The sequence below is a fragment of the Dendropsophus ebraccatus genome, chromosome 5, assembly GCF_027789765.1.
Source record: "Dendropsophus ebraccatus isolate aDenEbr1 chromosome 5, aDenEbr1.pat, whole genome shotgun sequence".
Classification (NCBI taxonomy): Eukaryota; Metazoa; Chordata; class Amphibia; order Anura; family Hylidae; genus Dendropsophus; species Dendropsophus ebraccatus.
Window position 1 is genome coordinate 46,852,784 of NC_091458.1, and position 18,764 is coordinate 46,871,547.

The 18,764-nt window shown below is 43.6% G+C and overlaps 1 protein-coding gene across 2 annotated transcripts; it reads left to right on the top strand.

The window, feature by feature from the left end:
* Positions 1-1,221: 1,221 nt before the first annotated feature.
* COQ10A (coenzyme Q10A) lies at positions 1,222-17,877 on the top strand. Of its 2 annotated transcripts, XM_069970049.1 has the most exons (5): positions 1,223-1,494; positions 9,666-9,821; positions 13,122-13,314; positions 14,860-14,961; positions 15,791-17,877. In XM_069970049.1, exons 1-5 carry the CDS (start codon positions 1,370-1,372, stop codon positions 15,956-15,958), a joined length of 744 nt encoding a protein of 247 aa, XP_069826150.1. In that variant the 5' UTR covers positions 1,223-1,369; the 3' UTR covers positions 15,959-17,877. The 2 variants fall into 2 exon arrangements, with proteins under 2 accessions (XP_069826151.1, XP_069826150.1); XM_069970050.1 differs by lacking the exon at positions 14,860-14,961 and having other exon boundaries at positions 1,222-1,494.
* Positions 17,878-18,764: the final 887 nt, after the last annotated feature.

Sequence of the window (18,764 nt, forward strand, 5' to 3'; positions counted from 1 at the left end):
CGCTGTGTGGTGTTACAGGTAGAGAATACAGTGTGCTGTGTGGTGTTACAGGTAGAGAATACAGTGTGGTGTTACAGGTAGAGAATACAGTGTGCTGTGTGGTGTTACAGGTAGAGAATACAGCGTGCTGTGTGGTGTTACAGGTAGAGAATACAGCGGGCTGTGTGGTGTTACAGGTAGAGAATACAGCGATCTGTGTGGTGTTACAGGTAGAGAATACAGCGTGCTGTGTGGTGTTACAGGTAGAGAATACAGCGTGCTGTGTGGTGTTACAGGTAGAGAATACAGAGTGCTGTGTGGTGTTACAGGTAGAGAATACAGCGCGCTGTGTGGTGTTACAGGTAGAGAATACAGTGTGCTGTGTGGTGTTACAGGTAGAGAATACAGCGCTGTGTGGGGTTACAGGTAGAGAATACAGCGTGCTGTTACAGGTAGTAACAGTACGCTGTGTGGGCAAGAACACAATGAAGTGATGCAGGACTACAATGAAATGAAAAAGTACTGCAATTAATTAATTCAGTAACACAATGAAACTGCAATGTGTGAACACAGCCTAGATGTTCTGCAACAGATTTGGGCGGGGAATGGGCAGGGTGGGGGGGGATGTGCTGAACAGCTGAGGGAAAGCATTGCACTCTGGAACTTGTAGTACTGAGAAACTGCTCAACCAGGAAGGACAGAAACACAATACAGAACAAAGATCCCCAAAACAAATAGTTTTTTGGTAGTTTTAGAACTGGGTCAGACAGGTAAGCAATGCTATATGCTTCTGGCTTCTGCAGCTGGTTTATTTTTATTTTTTACCTTTAACAGGAGTACCCCTTTAAGAGTCTCTAGAAAAGGACGTCTACAATATAGCGGGGCCAGAACAAACGTTACTCATAGGAAATATATATATATTAATCAGAATAAATGACTGTGAAAGGTTATAGATGCCCGGATGTTGGGGGTCAGTTTTCCTGGCGCACACCCCATTATACTAGAACAGGACAGGCTCTTGGAGTAACTTAGAACAGAGGATTTGTGGGTCACAACAAGATAAGTTTCCATTCTTGTCCTTTATTTGGCAGCCAACCCCAATATAGAGAGGACGCTGTGGAAACACTTCTGTGCGCCAATATAAAAGCGGGAACATAGTGTTACAAACAAACTACAACTCCCGGCATTCCATTCCCCCGCCCACGTCACTGGTGATCTCACGAGAAATACGTCACCAGTCGTCGCTATGGTAACCAAGTGACGTAGGAGCCAGTGACAGTGGAGCTCTGAACCGGCATCTCTCCGAGGTCAGACTTAGGAGTCCGGCCGAGCAGCGGGCTCCTCCCAACCAACACTCCGATCTCATCGGGATCTCCACCGGCTCGCAGCAATGGCCGCCAAATGCGCGGGTCGCCTTACGGGTATCGGGGCGCGCTCTCTGAGCGACTGGGTCGGCCTCCAGACATTCCAGGGGCTCCGGGGCTGCCGGGCGAGGGCGCAGCGTCATCCAATCAGGTGAGAGCATTTCTGGGGGGCGCGTATGGGAGCAGGGCGGGGCTAGGGTGCAGTCACGTGAAATATACTAGTAATAGGGGTGAGAGGCGATCATTGAGGGGTGTCCTGCGGCGCTTCAGTGTGGGGGAAGGGGAGGACAGCGCCTGAGGGACGATTATCTGTGTGTATCGATGAGCAATCAGCTGGTGGGAGGCCAGGAATGTGCAGCGCTGGCAATCAGCTGTGTTATTATTTCCCCTCCCCCCGGACTGTAATGGTTGCTTCCAGTATTCAGAAGGTTTCTGTTATGAAACCAAAACAAGTGGTTACCAATAAGTTCAGCCAGGAGGGGTGTTCACTATTATTAGTGATGGTGTTATTGTGAGGCAATTATAGTGGCCTTTATGGGGGACTCCACTGTACTGATCCAAAAGACCTAGGATTGTGTATGATTGGGGTCTGTGATCCTCCACCTCAGCAGCTTTACAACTCCCAGCATCCCCGGAGCTGTAGTTCTGCTGGAGATCACAGCCCTATACAGTGGCCGCCATGGAGATCACAGCCCTATACAATGGCCGCCATTATTCTGTGGAGCTGTTCACACATGCAGGTTTCTGTGCGGCCATGTTTCCTCACACCTGTACTCTGTGGTGTGCTGCAGTCGCCCTATAGGAGTCAGTTGTGTCCAAACAGAATATATATATTGTATGGATCCCTATATTATATTTCACAGAATGCTCTATATCCAGTATAAGAGTAGCATTATAAATCTTAGACTGGGGACAAACATAGTTCATACTGGTGATGCGATATAGATTAATAATAATGCTGTGAGGCTTCCCCAGTACACATACACCCCGGCCATAGACGTGCATTATATACCTCAGGCCATGGTGTCTGTTTACTCTTATAGGGGGAGGGGAGGCTTCTCGCAGTGGATTTTGCTCTGACACAACAAAGGATTGTGTGTGCCCGGCATTAGGCTGTGTTCACACAATCAGGTTTTAAGTGCAATTACTGAATATAAAGCCAATGATAGATGGAGGACATGTATAAAGGAGGCTTCTCTTCTTTTCTTGGCTTCAGTTATTGTAGTTAAGGGTACAAACACACACCGCAGATACGCAGCAGATTTGATGCTGTGTTCAGTTATTTAGATCTAATCTACTGCGTATCGCAGCAGTAAATACGCAGCGTATATGCCGTGTGTGTTTGTACCCTAAAGGGGTTATCCAGCGCTACAAAAACATGGCCACTTCCCCCCTCTCTTGTCTCCAGGTCAGGTGTGGTTTGCAATTAAAAGGGTTATCCAGCGCTACAAAAACATGGCCACTTTTCCCCCTACTGTTGTCTCCAAGTCAGGTGTGGTTTGCAATTAAGCTCCATTTACTTCAATGGAACTGAGTTCCAAACTCTACCCAATATGGAGACAAGAGAGGGGGAAAAAGTGGCCATCTTTTTGTAGTGCAGGATAACCCTTTTAATTGCAAACCACACCTGACCTGGAGACAAGAGAGGGGGGAAGCAGCCATGTTTTTGTAGTGCAGGATAACCCCTTCAAAACCCTGTGAGCACATCCTTCCACCAGGCTATATGGTTCTGGCCACAAATCACCATGTCATGTGTGTGGGTGAATAGGGTTCCATTGTGATCCATATGCATCTGTCACCCAGTGGTTGTAAGAAATCCATCTGAAATGGACGGTCAGGTTGTGGTTACAGTGTAACCCCCATTTACTTACAGTAGTTGTGATGCATTTTCAGTGCAGGTAGGTGCACATGGACATCTTTAGATTGTAAACATATCCCTTGGTAATTTTAGGAACTATATTGTGGACAAATCCTGTCCAATTGCATTGTGGGTATCCTCAGATTGTGACCCCCTGTAGCACTGAACCTTTCATCTGTCTAATATATATATATATATGTCTAATGATGGGAATTGAAGTTTTGCAGCAGCTGTAGAGCCAAGGTTCCCTACCCCTGTCTGTCAGATTTCTAAAATCAATCAATCATCTATTGAGACCAGAGGCTGAATCTGTTCTGTTTTAAGGGATTTTCCAGTCACACAGAACACTTTACAAACAGCTGACAATGGTACATAACAAAAGAAGCAGCCCAGACGTTACTGGTATCAGGCCGGGGGATGGGAAGGCCGGGGCTGTTCTGTTTTATACCATTGTTATTGTGTGTTTGTAAAGAAGATTCTTTGAATTTTCAGTTAAAAAAAAAAAAAAAAAAAAGGTACATGTTCCCCTCTAGAAGCTGTGCTAGTAACATTATATGGATCCGAAGCAATTAGGTTACACCCAGGCAGTCCTGTGTGAACCTGGCTGTATACCGGTATTTTCTGCCTTCTGGGACCAGCAGCTTTAATAAGAGGTAACATGAAGGTTACACTGTAAAAGCTACAGGAACATATCAGCTGACAGTCTTTTCTATTGTATTGTAGTCACCTCATATACAGTGTACATTTAGGCCCAGCTTATATTTAGGGTCATTCCACACCGCATGGATATGCATATAACTGTGCTGTCAGTTTTCCTTTGAAATGGATGTTATTGGGAAATATTTGACTGTTACTTTATAATTTAGATAGTAAAATAAAAAATTAATACTGAAATTGTCAGCATGGATTTAGGGTCCATTTACACAGAAAGATTACCTGACAGATTATCTGCAAAAGATTTGAAGCCAAAGCCAGAAACAGACTATAAACAGAGATCAGGTCATAAAGGAAAGCCTGAGATTTCTCCTCTTTTCACATCCATTCCTGGCTTTGGCTTTAAATCTTTGGCAGATAATGTGTCACATTAGTGGGAGGAAATACTAGCCCCTCTATGATAGGGTTCCATTGATTCTAATGGAGTCACATCATGGAGGGTCTGGGGTTTCTTCCCACCAAGGGTGGGTCGGCCCGCCTCCAGTGCTTCAGCCTGGGCCTGGTGGTACAGTCATTTTAAATGGACCCTAAGCGAGCACCGATCTGCTAGATTGGTGCTCACTTACTGAGCCTATTACACTGCTCGACGATTGTGTACCAAGGGCTGTATGTATATTGTTAGCGATATCTGTGTTCTTTAACATAGAAAAAATAAAAGTTAATACCCAGGCTCCCCCGGTGTCCCAGTGCCTTTCCCCCGCATTACCTGCTCCTCTTAGCCGCCTCTGGTACTTATGGCCTCTTCAGTGATAGACAGCTCAGCCACTTGATCACTGACTGTGTGTGTCGGGACAGCCCCGTCACTAGTAGTTGGCTGAACGGACGGTTAGTACAGATAAGGGTCAGAGGCGTCTGCAGGAAATGCGGAGTGATGCATGGTCTGCACCAGATGATTGTTGAAAGACAACGATCAGCTGATGATCGTCACTTGGCACAAAGCAATAATCTGCAGAATCCGTCTGATACAGCAGATTATTGCTCCATGTATTAGGGCCTCTAGATCAGACAGTGTAATGGCCCCATTGCATGGGATGTTTATCAGCTGCATCGGCTGATATCTTTCTGTGTAAGAAAGCTAGCGATCTACTGACAAATGAATCAATGCTCGTTCTTTGGCTGATAAGGCTGTTCTGCTCTGCTGAAAAACCTTCGGCCCTTGTCTTCACACCTCCTTGTGTAATAGGGGATGTGCGGAGGAGGGCTGGTTGCAGGGACAGCCCACATGACTGCTCGAGCCTTGTGAAGTCTCTGTAAAACAGTGCTGATTAAGAATGGCGCGTGTTTGAGGTGGAGATACCGTGTCTAAAGTGTCACTGTCGTTTTCATTTTTATGCAAGAATCAATAGTCCAGGCGATTTTAAGAAACGTTGTAATTGGGTTTATTAGGCAAATATTCCATTATCTGCAGTCAAAAAGACTTTCCCGCCCCCCCCCCCCCTCCTCTCTCTCATTCACTGCTCATTATCAGGAAATCTGGACTAGTTTACATCAGTCAGCCCTGTCTAATCTATGGAGAGGGGGACTAGTTGCCAGCAGAGAACAAAGGGTTACACAGTGGGAGCTGTGTGAAAGCTGGTATTCAGAGTTCAGAGAGGTTAGTGCTAACTTCAGAGGAGATAGCCCGGTGATGTAGCTTTCAATTAACTCTTTATTTTCCTGTTTTTAGTGCCCCATCTCCCTCCACCCCTCCCCTCTCCCTAGAAAACCATGAAGACAGGGGGCAGAGCTTCAAACTGCTCTTTCATGATAAAAATGCGTTTTGTTCGGCTAATAAACCCAATTACAAAGTTTCTTAAAATCGCCTGTGCTGTGCCTATTGCCCACCTCACCTGGCAGGATAGAGGTCAGAATTTACTGGTTCTTGATCTCCATAGGTGGCCACTGCATCAGTCAGACATTTATAGAATATCCATAGGGCATGTGTATGTTGTCAAGTTGTTAGCCATTGAAATGAATGGGAGCAAGTTTGCAGGCAGAAGACACACAGATATAATCACAGATTTCAAATGCAAATCAAAGTTTACTATGTTATCAAGGCCTTGGCTTGTATTGTGCCAAAACTTTATTGCAGTTTTGTGACCCAATATGAACGAAGGTTATGTGCCCCTTCCCTTTGCATTTTTTACGTTTATTTTTTACATCATTGAAAGTTTTAGTTGTGACATCTGCACCTTGGTCGTGCAAGAAGCCAAGGGGGTGTGCATAGTAGGCATGTAGCTGTCTAGCCTATTGACATGAGACCTCTATTAACAGCGTGCAGCTAAAAATTGAGCAATGATATTTGATAGCCAAACCAGCATTGAAAGAAGACACGTGAACCCATGATACCGCTGTCATCTGACTGAAGTGGGCATGACGCTGAGCTATCTGCCTGCCATCCAAACACATAGCACACAAGCAGGGATGTATCACTGTCCATGGAAATAACATAAGAAAAAGGCAATGATATACAGAATCATTCTGCTCTTGGTTCCTTTTACCATATGATTAAGTGTGCATCAAAATTTTTAGTCCCAAAAACTTTAAGGCTGGGTTCACACTACGTATATTTCAGTCAGTATTGTGGTCCTCATATTGCAACCAAAACCAGGAGTGGATTAAAAACACAGAAAGGATCTGTTCACACAATGTTGAAATTGAGTGGATGGCCGCCATTTAATGGCAAATATTTGCTGTTATTTTAAAACAACGACTGTTATATTGAAATATTGGCAGTTTTTTACTGTTATATGGCGGCCATCCACTCAATTTTACCATTGTGTGAACAGAGCCTTTCTGTGTTTTTAATCCACTCCTGGTTTTGGTTGCAATATGAGGACCACAATACTGACTGAAATATACGTAGTGTGAACCCAGCCTATGGGTGCGTTCACATATACAGGATCCACAGCAGATTTTGTATCAGTGTAGCTAAATAACTAAACATACCATGAAATCTGCTGCGATCCTGTACGTGCGAACCCTATTTGGGAATTCCATCCTCAAAGAAATGTCATACCTGGCTGGGTACTGTAAAGAACAACATACTTACCTGCCCCGATCCCCTGCAGCTATTGGTAGCTTCCTGCTAGATAGCCGCTACCTGTGGCGGAGACCTGTTGTAGACTGTGATTGGCTAAGCAGGGAGTTCATGTCACAGGAGTTGGAAAGCAACCATGAGCAGTAGGGCCTAGGAGAGAGGGATGAGGGCAGGTAAGTATGGTTTCTGCCCCCAGAGGCAATTGGAATTTTTTGCACCACCAAAACACCCCTTTAAATGCAAGCAGCTCAGTGGTCAGTATGTACCTGAGTTCTGAGAGCTTAGTATTATGACTGGATAGTAAGACATTTAGGTAAAATAGAGTCTACATAATTTTTCCTGGTGCTGTATGTGCATATCTCCATCCAGAATAGTGCAGTAGATTCATACACCCCTGGCTGTGAGCGATGGCCGTGTGCAGCACCCGGCAAGTACTGACGCCGTTGTCTGGTGGCGGCAGGAGAATAGTTGGTTGTCTTAGTGCTTCCTGCAGCTCTTTTTCCTCAGAAAACTTCTGTCTGAGCCGCGAGGCGCTGTCCACGGACCAGTCACTTCAGTATTTGAGGAAGTCATCACCCTGTAACACATACTACATCTACACTCGTAGGTTTGTCAGGACTTGCAGTGCTGCCAAGCAAGGCCTTGGCTGGTAAACACCACAGAGTTGGAAGTGAACTGGCAAGAGAAGAACCGACAGGCGGGGGAGGCGACTCCCAGCATCTGCATCATGTTTAGCTGGAGAGCTCTATTATATAACTCACTGTATTATGGGAGGAAAAAATCCTTCCATTACTATAGAACACACTTATTTCGTACAGTTCTGCCCTTAGGGAAGTCTTAGGTTTCGTTCTTTCATTCGCCCTTTGGAGAACTTTTAACTTCTTACTGCAAAACGGTATTAAAGGGCAGTGTGTGTTTATAAGTGTATTGTATAGAATAGTGGTTATGTAGACTGCAGAGCATATAGGGATAGTGGTCAGCTGCTATATACGTATCTACAGTTCCATAACCTGGCTGTCACCAGTATACCTAGTCAGGGTCATATGAAGGTGAGATGATCTTAGTGACTGGTTTTATGCTGTATTATGCAATGCCCTTCCCTGGCTTTACACTATGCTAATGTTTGCTGCACTATTTCTATGCCGTGCTTTTTGTGTTCAAGGGTTTATAATGCATTAAAGATGTTTACTGTCAGAATGGTCCATTTATCTTGGGCACATGCCACATTGGGCAATATGCCAGTTATGTAAGTGGTAAATCTCATCTCCGTCACTGTGCATAATGTTCATATCACCCGTCACTTGAAATATACTGCCTATAGGGAACACAAGGGATCACGATAATTTGTTGTAATTAACACTACTAATGGTGGTATTAGACAGGCAGAGAACTGTCCAGTGTGAGCACCAATCAACTAGATGAATGAGCTTATTACTTGGCTTAGTTATCATGCGGCCATAAGAATATTGCTGGATTGCTCGTGCAGCCTTTTAGTTATATCATTTCTCATCTGCACATCCCGTTACACAGGGCAATGTGCAGCCAATAAAAGAGGATTTTTAAACTTGTCAAAGCCATGCGATCGGCTGATGTACGAGCGTAGTGACATGTACGAGCTTATTACAGGATGATTATTGGACTATAATTCCCCTGTATAATAGCTGTCTATATCTCTGTTTATTAATTGTAGTATAAGCAAATATAAGAAACTAATATATCTTATCAGAGAAAAATGCTTCTGTCCACTCTAATCAGGCTGCTTTCTTGCTCATCATGCCCAAACTAATATTCACCCTGAAGGTCCTGTAACATCAAACAATTAGCGCCCGTACTTGGCCAATTATCGGTCAATAATCATTTGGGGTAACAGCAAATGTTAAAAAGCAATGAACGTGTTACTTTAACATGTTAAAAGACAACGATCAGCCGACATTGTGCATGTCAGCTGATCGTTGTCTTTTAACATGTTAAGTAACACGATCAGGTCTGCTGCCCGTCGCTTCGTGTAATAAGAGCGGTGGCACTAGACCACCGCTCTCTTCAATAGGCCACCCGGATAATGTAAGGATCGGCCAGGCAGCCCCTCCCCCTAATGTGTGTAATAGCTCAGACAGCAAGCGGAGAACTAGGAGGAAGCGATTGCTGACCTGACAGGTTGATGTTTGCTTCCTCCTCACATTGTGCCTTGTACTATGCCCTGAAGAAATAGCTTTGTTTAACCATCTTGTATTTACAAAAAGGACTAGTAGCTCACGGATGGGTTAGGTTACATGCTGCCTAAACAAGTCTATGGAGAGGGGAGGGATGAGAAGGGATAGAGCGTAATTTGATGAAGCCAGAAGCAAACAGATGCTTTATATAAGCGCTTACAGTAAGTATTCAGAGCTCCTATATCCTGCTTTAGAGAAGAAGGGGCAGAGCAGATTGATATTGAATTCTGTGCAAAAATATTCAGTAGCCTGTTGATTAATATGCTATAAATGTGTGGTTAGATGTGGGTCTCACCTCTGGGTCCTGCAGCTATCTCCAAATCAAGAGCTCTGGCCAGGAAGCTAAAAGCAGTTGTATGTATTGCATTAATAGAATTGCATGTAGGAGTTGGGGCCTTCCTCCATTACATTGTGCAAGTGACAAAGACTGTCCAGGATATTCCTCTGACCCACATTTTGTTACAGATCTTGTATCAGCTGAACATACTGCCCAACTCACCTGACTCTTTGTGCTTTTACAGACATCTGTCTTCCTGCGGCATCCTCATGACAAGAGCATCAAAAGGAATATTGCAAGATGTTACCAACCCCTGTGTGGCGCATAGTCGAGGCTTCCTTGGATTCTCCGGGCCATTGACTAACAAGAGGAAAGAATACTCTGAGAGGAGAATCATAGGGTAAAATACATTAATTCCTGGGATCTTTGTTTCTGCTCTCTTAGATGGGTATATCTTAGCGGACTCTATAATCACTGTCATGTCACACAACTTCCCTTTTTCCCAACTTTCTCTAAACGTAGGTAACTCATTTCATTTACCAAAATGACTAGATTTCACATCTGTCTGAAGTCTGATAAGAGAAACTTGTCTAAAGTAACAGCTAGATCAGGACAGAACACAGGGAAGAAGAGTGTGGGGCTTAGTCTTTGCGATGTGCAGGAGAGAGAGTGAGCCTGGCCTGTGTAGCTTCAGTCTGTGAGCCTGTTTCCAATGAAGGGGGTCTCTCAGCGTCTCCACTCTAAAGGATAATCTGATTTAGGGTGCTTTCACATGTACCGGATCCGCAGTGGATTTCAAGCTGCGAGTTTGCAGTGAAATCTGCTGCGGATCCTGGTGTAATGAAGGCCTATGGGGTCACATACCGGCAGCAGAATTTTCACTCCGCTGTAGATGTGTCCCGGCCCCTTTAACCCCCAGCCGCCCGCAGCCCCGCCCCGAAGCATACATTACCTGCTCGGTGCCGCGGCTGTGTAAAGCTCCCGACTCCCCTCTCTCCTCATCAGCTAATCAGTGTTGCCGTGCAAACTCGCAGCGTGAAATCCGCTGTGGATCTGGTACATGTGAAGGCACCCTTAGGGTAGCTTCACACGTACCGTATTGCATCGGATTTTCTGCTGCGGATCTGCAGCAGATTTGACTAAATGAATGAACACGGCATCAAATCTGCTGCGGATCCACAGCAGATTTGACAGTGGATTTAATGCTGTGTTCATCCATTTATTCAATTCTGCTGCGATACGGTATGTGTGAAGCTACCCTAAAACCATTTTGGGTTTTAAAAGCCTTCTGAAATGGCACATAATCTTTTTAATCATTCAGCCAGTGATCCTTTTCATTTTCGAGGTTGTGGTGTTATCTTTTACTACCATATTCCCTGTATCCTATTACAATAAAACCTCAGTCTAATTTTAAAGCTGGACTGGTTGGTGACATTGTGCCCACTAAATGGCTTCTAAAAGATCAGTTTGGGCAGAGAATGGGTATTCCTCCTGCGGGATTGGGGTTGTCCTCCTGTGGGGGTTGGGAGGCTTGTCATATGACTCCTCTTGAATCGCTGAGAGGGCTTTTATTGATATGCAGAGTAATGAATAGATATCCAATAAAATGAAACCAAAGGTTTGCGCCACAGATACTGTAAGCAGGGCATACTCTTCCTAAACAATGGGCACACCTGTTCAGGAGCTTACCTCTAAAAAAAAAACCTTACAATGCCTTAAGGAGTTATGCTGTATAAACATTGCACAAACTTAAGGATCCAGTGTTGGTGGCCATAATAAGTTAATAACAGTGGTGCCAAGGTGTGTGACAAAAAATTGAAGCAGTAGATGCCAAGGACACCTCTGAGTCCATTGATTATCATGCTATATATAAGTTCCTGGAGTTACATAATGGACAATTCTGTCCATTATAAGTCCATAGATAAGTGGCCGTGCCATAGATTCCTCTTTGTGCAAACACACCCTGGCTGCAGTCAAGTATATCAGAAATGCCGGGAATGCTCCCTGAATCCTATGGAAGATGACCAAACAGTCTGCACAGGTCACTTTAGTAATGAAATGTGGCTCAAGGCTTATTACATGGGATGCACAATAATGCTGCGTTTACACGTAACGATTATCGTGCGAATTTGCGCGATAACGGTCGAATTGGAACGATAATCGTACGTGTAAACGCAGCGAACGATCGAACGACGCACGATAAATCGTACATCGTGATCTTTCATCAGGTCAGCAAATCGTCGTTCATTGTACGCAAAAAATTCGCGAATCGTTCCGTGTGAACAGTCGTTCGCCGATTTAACTAATGTGTGAGATAGGCTTAAACAATCACAAAACGATCACAGTGCGAATTTTCGTACGATATATCGTACCGTCTAAACGCTGATCGTTATAAAAAAAAATCGTAAATCCGACATCGCTAATCGTACGATCGGGCCTATAATCGTTACGTGTAAACTTAGCATAACAGATGTCAATCAATCAGATCAATGCTCATCTAGTGAGCAGAGATGAGCGAATCTCAATCATCCTCGGGTCTGTCCGGACCCAATCGTGTGGGATTAATGGTGGCTGCAGAAGGCTTCCTGGAAAACATGGATGCAGCCATAGGATGCATTTATATTTTCCAGGACTCCTTAGGGCTGCTTTTTTTTATGGTGAGTGCCCTCTCTATTGCCTCTTTCTTTTGGATTTTGTCTATTGTGTATGGCTTATTTAAATTGCCGCATAACATTAACACATTAACAGCCACAATGGCCTTTGTTTAAAGGGAAATAAAAGTAAAAAAAAAAAACAGGATGTGTGAGCAGCTGGTTCCATCGCTGGAGCTTATCAGCACTGGCAAAGTTATATCAGCTGCTCAGACTGGACAGACCCCTGCTGTGGGGAGACCCTCCTGCCCAGCCCCCATGTCTGACACAGGAAACAAGTATGGGAAAGCTTTACACCAGGAAACCTGCAGACGGCCCACCTACATATTACATAAGGATGGCTTCACAAGTGTACTTACAATTCTGTATTAAAAGGAAACAGTGAAGCATTGCCAACAACACTATTGTATACAGCGTGAAAAAGTATACGTTGTAATGTGTTCTTTCAAAAGTTTAAACCCAATATGTTAAGTGTAGATAGGCTGCATTCACACTGCGTAAGCCTGATCACACCGAATTCACACTGCATAAGCCTGATCACACCGACGCTGCCTAAAAGTGAAAGTGAGGCTTACATTATCTGGGTGATGTGTGGTAGAAGGCCGCAGCGTAGAGCAGGAGGATGTATCTGCAGAGGACATGATCACGATAAGCAGGGGCAGCCAGTGCATGGCTTCTGCTATTACATACTTCTCCGCCCAAAACATTTCCACCTTATTTGACTTGTGTTCGTGATGCATTGAAGCCTCTCCAGCTTTCTTCTAATACAAGGATTTAGCTAGTCCATCAGTAATTATAATATTTGTATAGCTCCAACAGATTCCGCAGCGCTTTTTTAAATATATAAGTACAGAATATCAGTGGTCAAATACATCCACAACCTGTCCAATGTATGATGATATATAATGTGGCGTCCTGCATAAGTGTCAGATATATAGGAAAACATTTGTGAGCATATTGAATGAATATGTAAAATGTACAGTCTATATTATGTGCATTTCAATGCATCCTCCTTGGTTGTAACCTGTCACCTGTAATGTCATCTTCAGGTACTCCATGCAGGAGATGTACGAAGTGGTGTCCACTGTGGAAGAATACAAACAGTTTGTGCCTTGGTGTAAAAAGTCCACAGTAATCTCTAGGCGTACTGGATATGCTAAAGCACAGCTGGAGGTTGGCTTCCCTCCTATCCTGGAACGGTACACCTCTATCCTCACCCTAGTGCGTCCTCATCTAGTCAAAGTAAGTGTACGATCCTCTGTAAGGCCTTGTGTAGATTGTTCTACTGCAGGTATCTGGATTCATTATAAAGTACAGTATATACCTTCAGTGGAGGAATGGGAATAAACCGCTATATGAAGAATGTCGAATGACTGCTTATTTTGTAAGCGTTAGGTTGCTTTAAGAATTTTCATCTTGGAGGAATGTGTAAGGTCACCTTAAAGGGAACCTGTCATCACTTTCATGCTACCTAAGCCACAAATCATTTGGGAAGTCCTTGGCTTTTCCCATTGTCTTGCCACTGTTAATAGATCTTTTTTTATACTTAGAGATTTATCAGTCAAGGCCAGTGGAGCGGGCAGAAACTATTGGGGACTACCCCAATGACTCGTAGTGTACTTTTTTGCAACACTTCCTTAAATTCTCTATGGCTAGAGGATTACATTCCAGACACATCCGCCACAATTGGGTCATTGTGACCTGCTGTCGGCTGCACATCTCCCTGTGCAGTAAGAGATGTGACAACTGACTGCAGCAAAGGGCCAAACGAACAGTCCTGTAATTGTTCCTGCAGCCCTCACTGACTGATGCTCAACCGATATATGGCTGTTCCTACACAGGGAAGTTTTGCTTAGTATTTGCAGCAGCTGTGAAGCCGAAACCAGGCGAAGATCATAATAAATTGGATAATATAAAGGACAAAGATTACTTCTCTGCAGATGCTACTGCAAAAACTCTGTAAAACTTCTGTATAAGAGCAGCATTGAAAACTAGTGCTGATCTATGATCTGTGTTTGTTCACTGTGCAGGGTCTGGCCATGTAATAGGGCCTTTTATTCTAACATTCTAACATTGCAGTGAAAGCATGCAACCGTAACCACACACCCATGTGTTCCCCAGTAGATGTGCAGTGTTACTGGGACTGATTGCGCCAATATTGGTGAATACATGGGGCATGCCTTCTGACTGCAGTGTGGGAATGTAGCCTTACTGGCGATTTTGCCACAGATTTGTCCATAGTGTAAATTGATACCAAATGTGAATCTACTATTACTGAACCTGTCTTGGCTATGGCCTAGTGGCACAAGTAAAAGGCTTGTCGCTAGAAAGATCTGCGACAAGCCCTGCACCCATATCATGTAATGCTTTGCTTCTACTGTAGATTTACTCGTCTGTCTGTCTCTTATTCTCAAAATGTAATCAACACATAAGAACCAGTACATGAAAGGGTAAAACATTGTGTTACACGGACTAACCTTATTCTAGATATGTAATATATTGTGGTAGGGGATATCTTCCTGCAGTATGATTTCATTGTCTTTCTTCACTGCACATAAATCAGATACGATCTCTGCCAGCTAGGCCATGGGCCAAGTAGATTTTGCAGTCTGTTAAAGGGTAAGGTAGATTTCAAGGTCACAATATGCAATAGGAGACTATATTACTTGAGATTGCTTCATGCCAGGAAAGTTGGAACTAGTGCCAGCTTTCAAGCAAGTCTGCTCGTAGTGTGTCTTCTGCATGGTCTTGCAATAAGGACATTCATTTTATTCATTATGCTTTCAGGCTGTTTGTACGGATGGTCGTCTTTTCAACCATTTGGAGACCGTTTGGCGCCTTAGTCCTGGCATCCCTGGTTATCCTCGTACATGCACTGTAGACTTTTCGGTATGTAAAATTTATCAGATAAATCAGGTAATTTATCGGGTAAATGGTTTGCAAGTTGTTAAAACCACCAAGGAACCTATAATAAAACTAAACTAACATAGATGATCCCTTGTATTAATAATTTCATCATGCCTTCTGTTATCAATGGAGATAAGCTGCTGTCTTCGTAGTCGGACAGGGGCTTACATACCTGTTTCCATTGAGAACAGATGCATGTGCATGTGTATGGGGTTGGGTATTAGTGGTAGCTATTGAAGGTCTTTGGCTACTGTTGCTTGCATACTGGTCGGATAAGCTGTCAATTTTCATGCAGAAGATCTGCATAGTATTAAAGAAGCAGGGATATGAATCAAAGATCTTTCACAAACTGAAAACTTTTTTTTTTTGCATGGAATCTGACATTGACGCTCTGTGTAGCTGTTAAAAGGAGGGGGGGGGGGGGGGGGGGGGGGTCTTCACATGTGCCCAGCCTGAGGAAAACCACAGAATGGCTACGCTTGGGTTGTTTTCCTGGCAGTTATGTGTTTTTGTCTGACAATCCATGCTTTTGAGCCTGGGACAAAACTTATATGGTAGCAGAAAATTACCCAAACGTAGGCTTTAGCTGATTATATTCACCCATTGAACAATATTTGTGCCTGTCCGTATGTCAGGATCTAATTCTGCCACATGATGTGAATGTGGCATAACATGTCCCCCCCCCCCCCCCCCCCCCCCCCCCCCCCCCCCCCTCTCTCTTAGAAGAGCGGAATGGCTGAAAGATTCTCAAAAAAATATTTTGTTCCGTTATCTCCATGCACTTAGCCTTGATTTCCTTTTTCTCCTACAGATATCCTTTGAGTTTCGGTCCTTGCTGCATTCCCAGCTGGCCACTGTCTTTTTTGATGAAGTAGTGAAGCAGATGGTTGCAGCCTTTGAGAGACGGGCAGGGAAGACCTTCGGCCCTGAAACATCAATTCCACGTGAACTGATGTTTCATGAAGTGCACCAGACGTGATGTCCCTCACATCAGCTGTACTGTCTAAGGAGAGACCGTGACACAACATCAGCGCAAGCCAACCCAAAGTTCACACAATTAATATGGAACATGAGTCTCAAACTTTATGCACGCACTGGGACTTAAGAGCTCAGAACCACATCTAGTTTTTTTTTTTTGTTTTTTTTTAAACCATATTTATTTAATTTCACATCTGATTGTGCTGAGAAATATATTGTATAAGTTATCTATAGTGTCCATGGAGGTGGAGAAAGGCCACTAAGCTGTACCACCCTAGGACTGCGTCATTTTAACATTGTGTATTCAATTGTTGTTTTACGATCTCCAATATGAAGAGATGGGTGCTGCATCCTTCTGTGCTCATTTATAGGGAAGGGACTTTTTATCGTATGCCTGCGATAGTGGCATTACTGACAAAAACTAGGCCTGTATTCCAAAGTAACCCCCTCATGTGTCACATACACCTTTTGTTAGCTCATTCCTCTTATTCACTGATCACTTGGGTTCTCTTCTTGACATGTGACCATTTCCATTCATTGTACCAGCTCTTGTGCCCAATAATTTAGAGTACTGTATGTGTTCTGTTAACTTTCTTTACTAACATGCAATGATGGTATCTCAGCCCTATCGGCGTCTGCTTGGTGGAGACAGTCATACTAACCATCATGCCATTTAAGCATTCTGTTCTATGCAAAGAAATGTCATCTAGAATAGCAGGGTAAAATCGACTTGAGATCCTTTGTGCCAAATGACCTGTGGAGCTGTGTTGTTATATATTTCTAAATGGAACTGGTTAAGAATGAGTTAATGTAAGAGTGATAGTGCCACAACAGCCACCATCGTCCTTGATGAAAGGTACACTTATTGCATTAATGCCTTGACATTCTGCTTTAATACAATGAACTGTTACAGATGGATGAGTGTATGTTCCACATGGGAAGTTGAAGAACTATATACTTGCCTCTTGGGTCTCCAAAGCACAAAGAGATGGAAATCTGGTGCAAGAGTTTACAATAAGTGCAATACTGCCCACCTATCACCCTGCTGCTGTAGTATAAACCAGGAGCGCACACAATGGAAAAGTATTCTAGAGAAGTAAAAAGCACTGGGTATCAGAGCTTTATTGAACAAACTTTTTTTTTTTTTTTTTGCACTGTTGTATTGACAGATGTGTGACTCCTTGCTGGAATCCCTTTTTTTTTTTTTTTATTTTGTTACAGTTCTCTGATGCCTTTTCCTGGGTGCAAAAAAGAAAAAAAAAAAAAGACAGGGACCATTTGTCTTAGTGTATTAGTTCTTGCTTGACTTACTGGGACCTCAAGAATAGAAAGCAGAGCCATCTCTTTGTGAAACGTGCTGTCTTCAACTCCTGCCGATGTGCCGTCTTGTTATTGTCGTTCAATAAAACTGTTACTGGTGATATTGACTGACAAACCAACAAAACAGGGACAAGCATTAAAAACATATATGCATATATGGAAATGTACACTGATAGAGGGGTGATTTTATGTTATGGACAAACATAGGTCATGACATAATACTGAGTCCCACCAGTCCCGAAATAGCTTGACCTTTGACACAACTGAGTTAGTTTTGCCCACAGTCCTACCACCCTCTAACAGTCCCTATTAACAATCAAGTGCCCAGGCCGGGTGAGCAGCGCATGAGCCCACCTATCTATATTCAGGGTGCTGCTTGCTGTTATATCCTAAGAAGTCATGTTTAGTTTTTCAGGATTGGAGCCAGACATTTTGAAGGCTGTAACTTTTTTTTTTTTTTTTTAACCCCCCTCCCCCGGGATGTCAGTAGCTGTTGTATGTGTTGCTGACTCTTGCTGTAGTTAGCAATAAATATATTATATACCTGTTTGATGTCACTAGTGAGCTGTGTTCCCATTCATAAAGATTTAGTCTACAAAATGTCTGCCTATGCTGTGTTTCTAAGATGGGCCTACTATAAAGGGAAAATACAATGTTTTACAGAAACATTTAGCCGCCTTTTTTGTTCATTTGTGATGCATCTACATCAGCGTATTTGTGATAACTAATACTTGATATGATGGGGTAACAAATGTATAGAGCATAATCAAATTCCTCTTTGATAAGCTGACTATAGGGTATTATTACTAGAGTTGAAAAATCCTAGGTTCGATCGAATTCGAACATACCTGAACCTTCTGCATTAGATTGCTGGTGCCTTCCCGGTCTGTGCGGAAGGAGTGTGCCCGGGGACCGCCTGGAATTACTGCTATTACCTAGGCTGCATCCCGGAATTCCAGGTGGTCCCTGGGGCACTCTCCTACTTCCGCACATACCGTGAAGACATCACCAATCTAATGCGGCAGGTTCAGGAATGTTAGAGTTCGATCGAACCCAGGACCTTCCAAGGTTCAATCAACTCTGATTATTACTTTCAAAGATCTATAATCTGTAGGGGAACTAACATGAAGTGTTATAAAGAAGAAGTCCGTGCAGGGCAAAAAAAATTTCCAGGCTGGGGGTGGGAGAACATAAAAAAAGTTATATTCACCTGTCCCGATGCCAGCGCATACCGCTCCTCGACCCCAGCTGGCTGTTTTCTTAGCTCCCTTCCGGCTAAGTCACGATCCAGTTGACGGTGCTCTGCTCAGCCTTTCAGTCCCACCCACTCCTGGCATACCCAGAATGGGGAAGATACAGGACAGGTGAGCATATTGGGGGATAGTTATCAAACTAGTGTAAAGTAGAATTGTCTCAATTGCCCCTAGCAACCAATCAGATTCTACCTTTCATTTCTCAAAGAATCTGTGAGGAATCTGATTGGTTGT

Coding starts and splice junctions, on each gene's coding strand:
- COQ10A (XM_069970049.1), top strand. CDS start 1,370: ATGGCCGCCAAATGCGCGGGTCGCCTTACGGGTATCGGGGCGCGCTCT. Junction 1,495..9,665: donor GCGCAGCGTCATCCAATCAG/GTGAGAGCATTT, acceptor GTGCTTTTACAG/ACATCTGTCTTCCTGCGGCA. Junction 13,315..14,859: donor TGCGTCCTCATCTAGTCAAA/GTAAGTGTACGA, acceptor TTATGCTTTCAG/GCTGTTTGTACGGATGGTCG.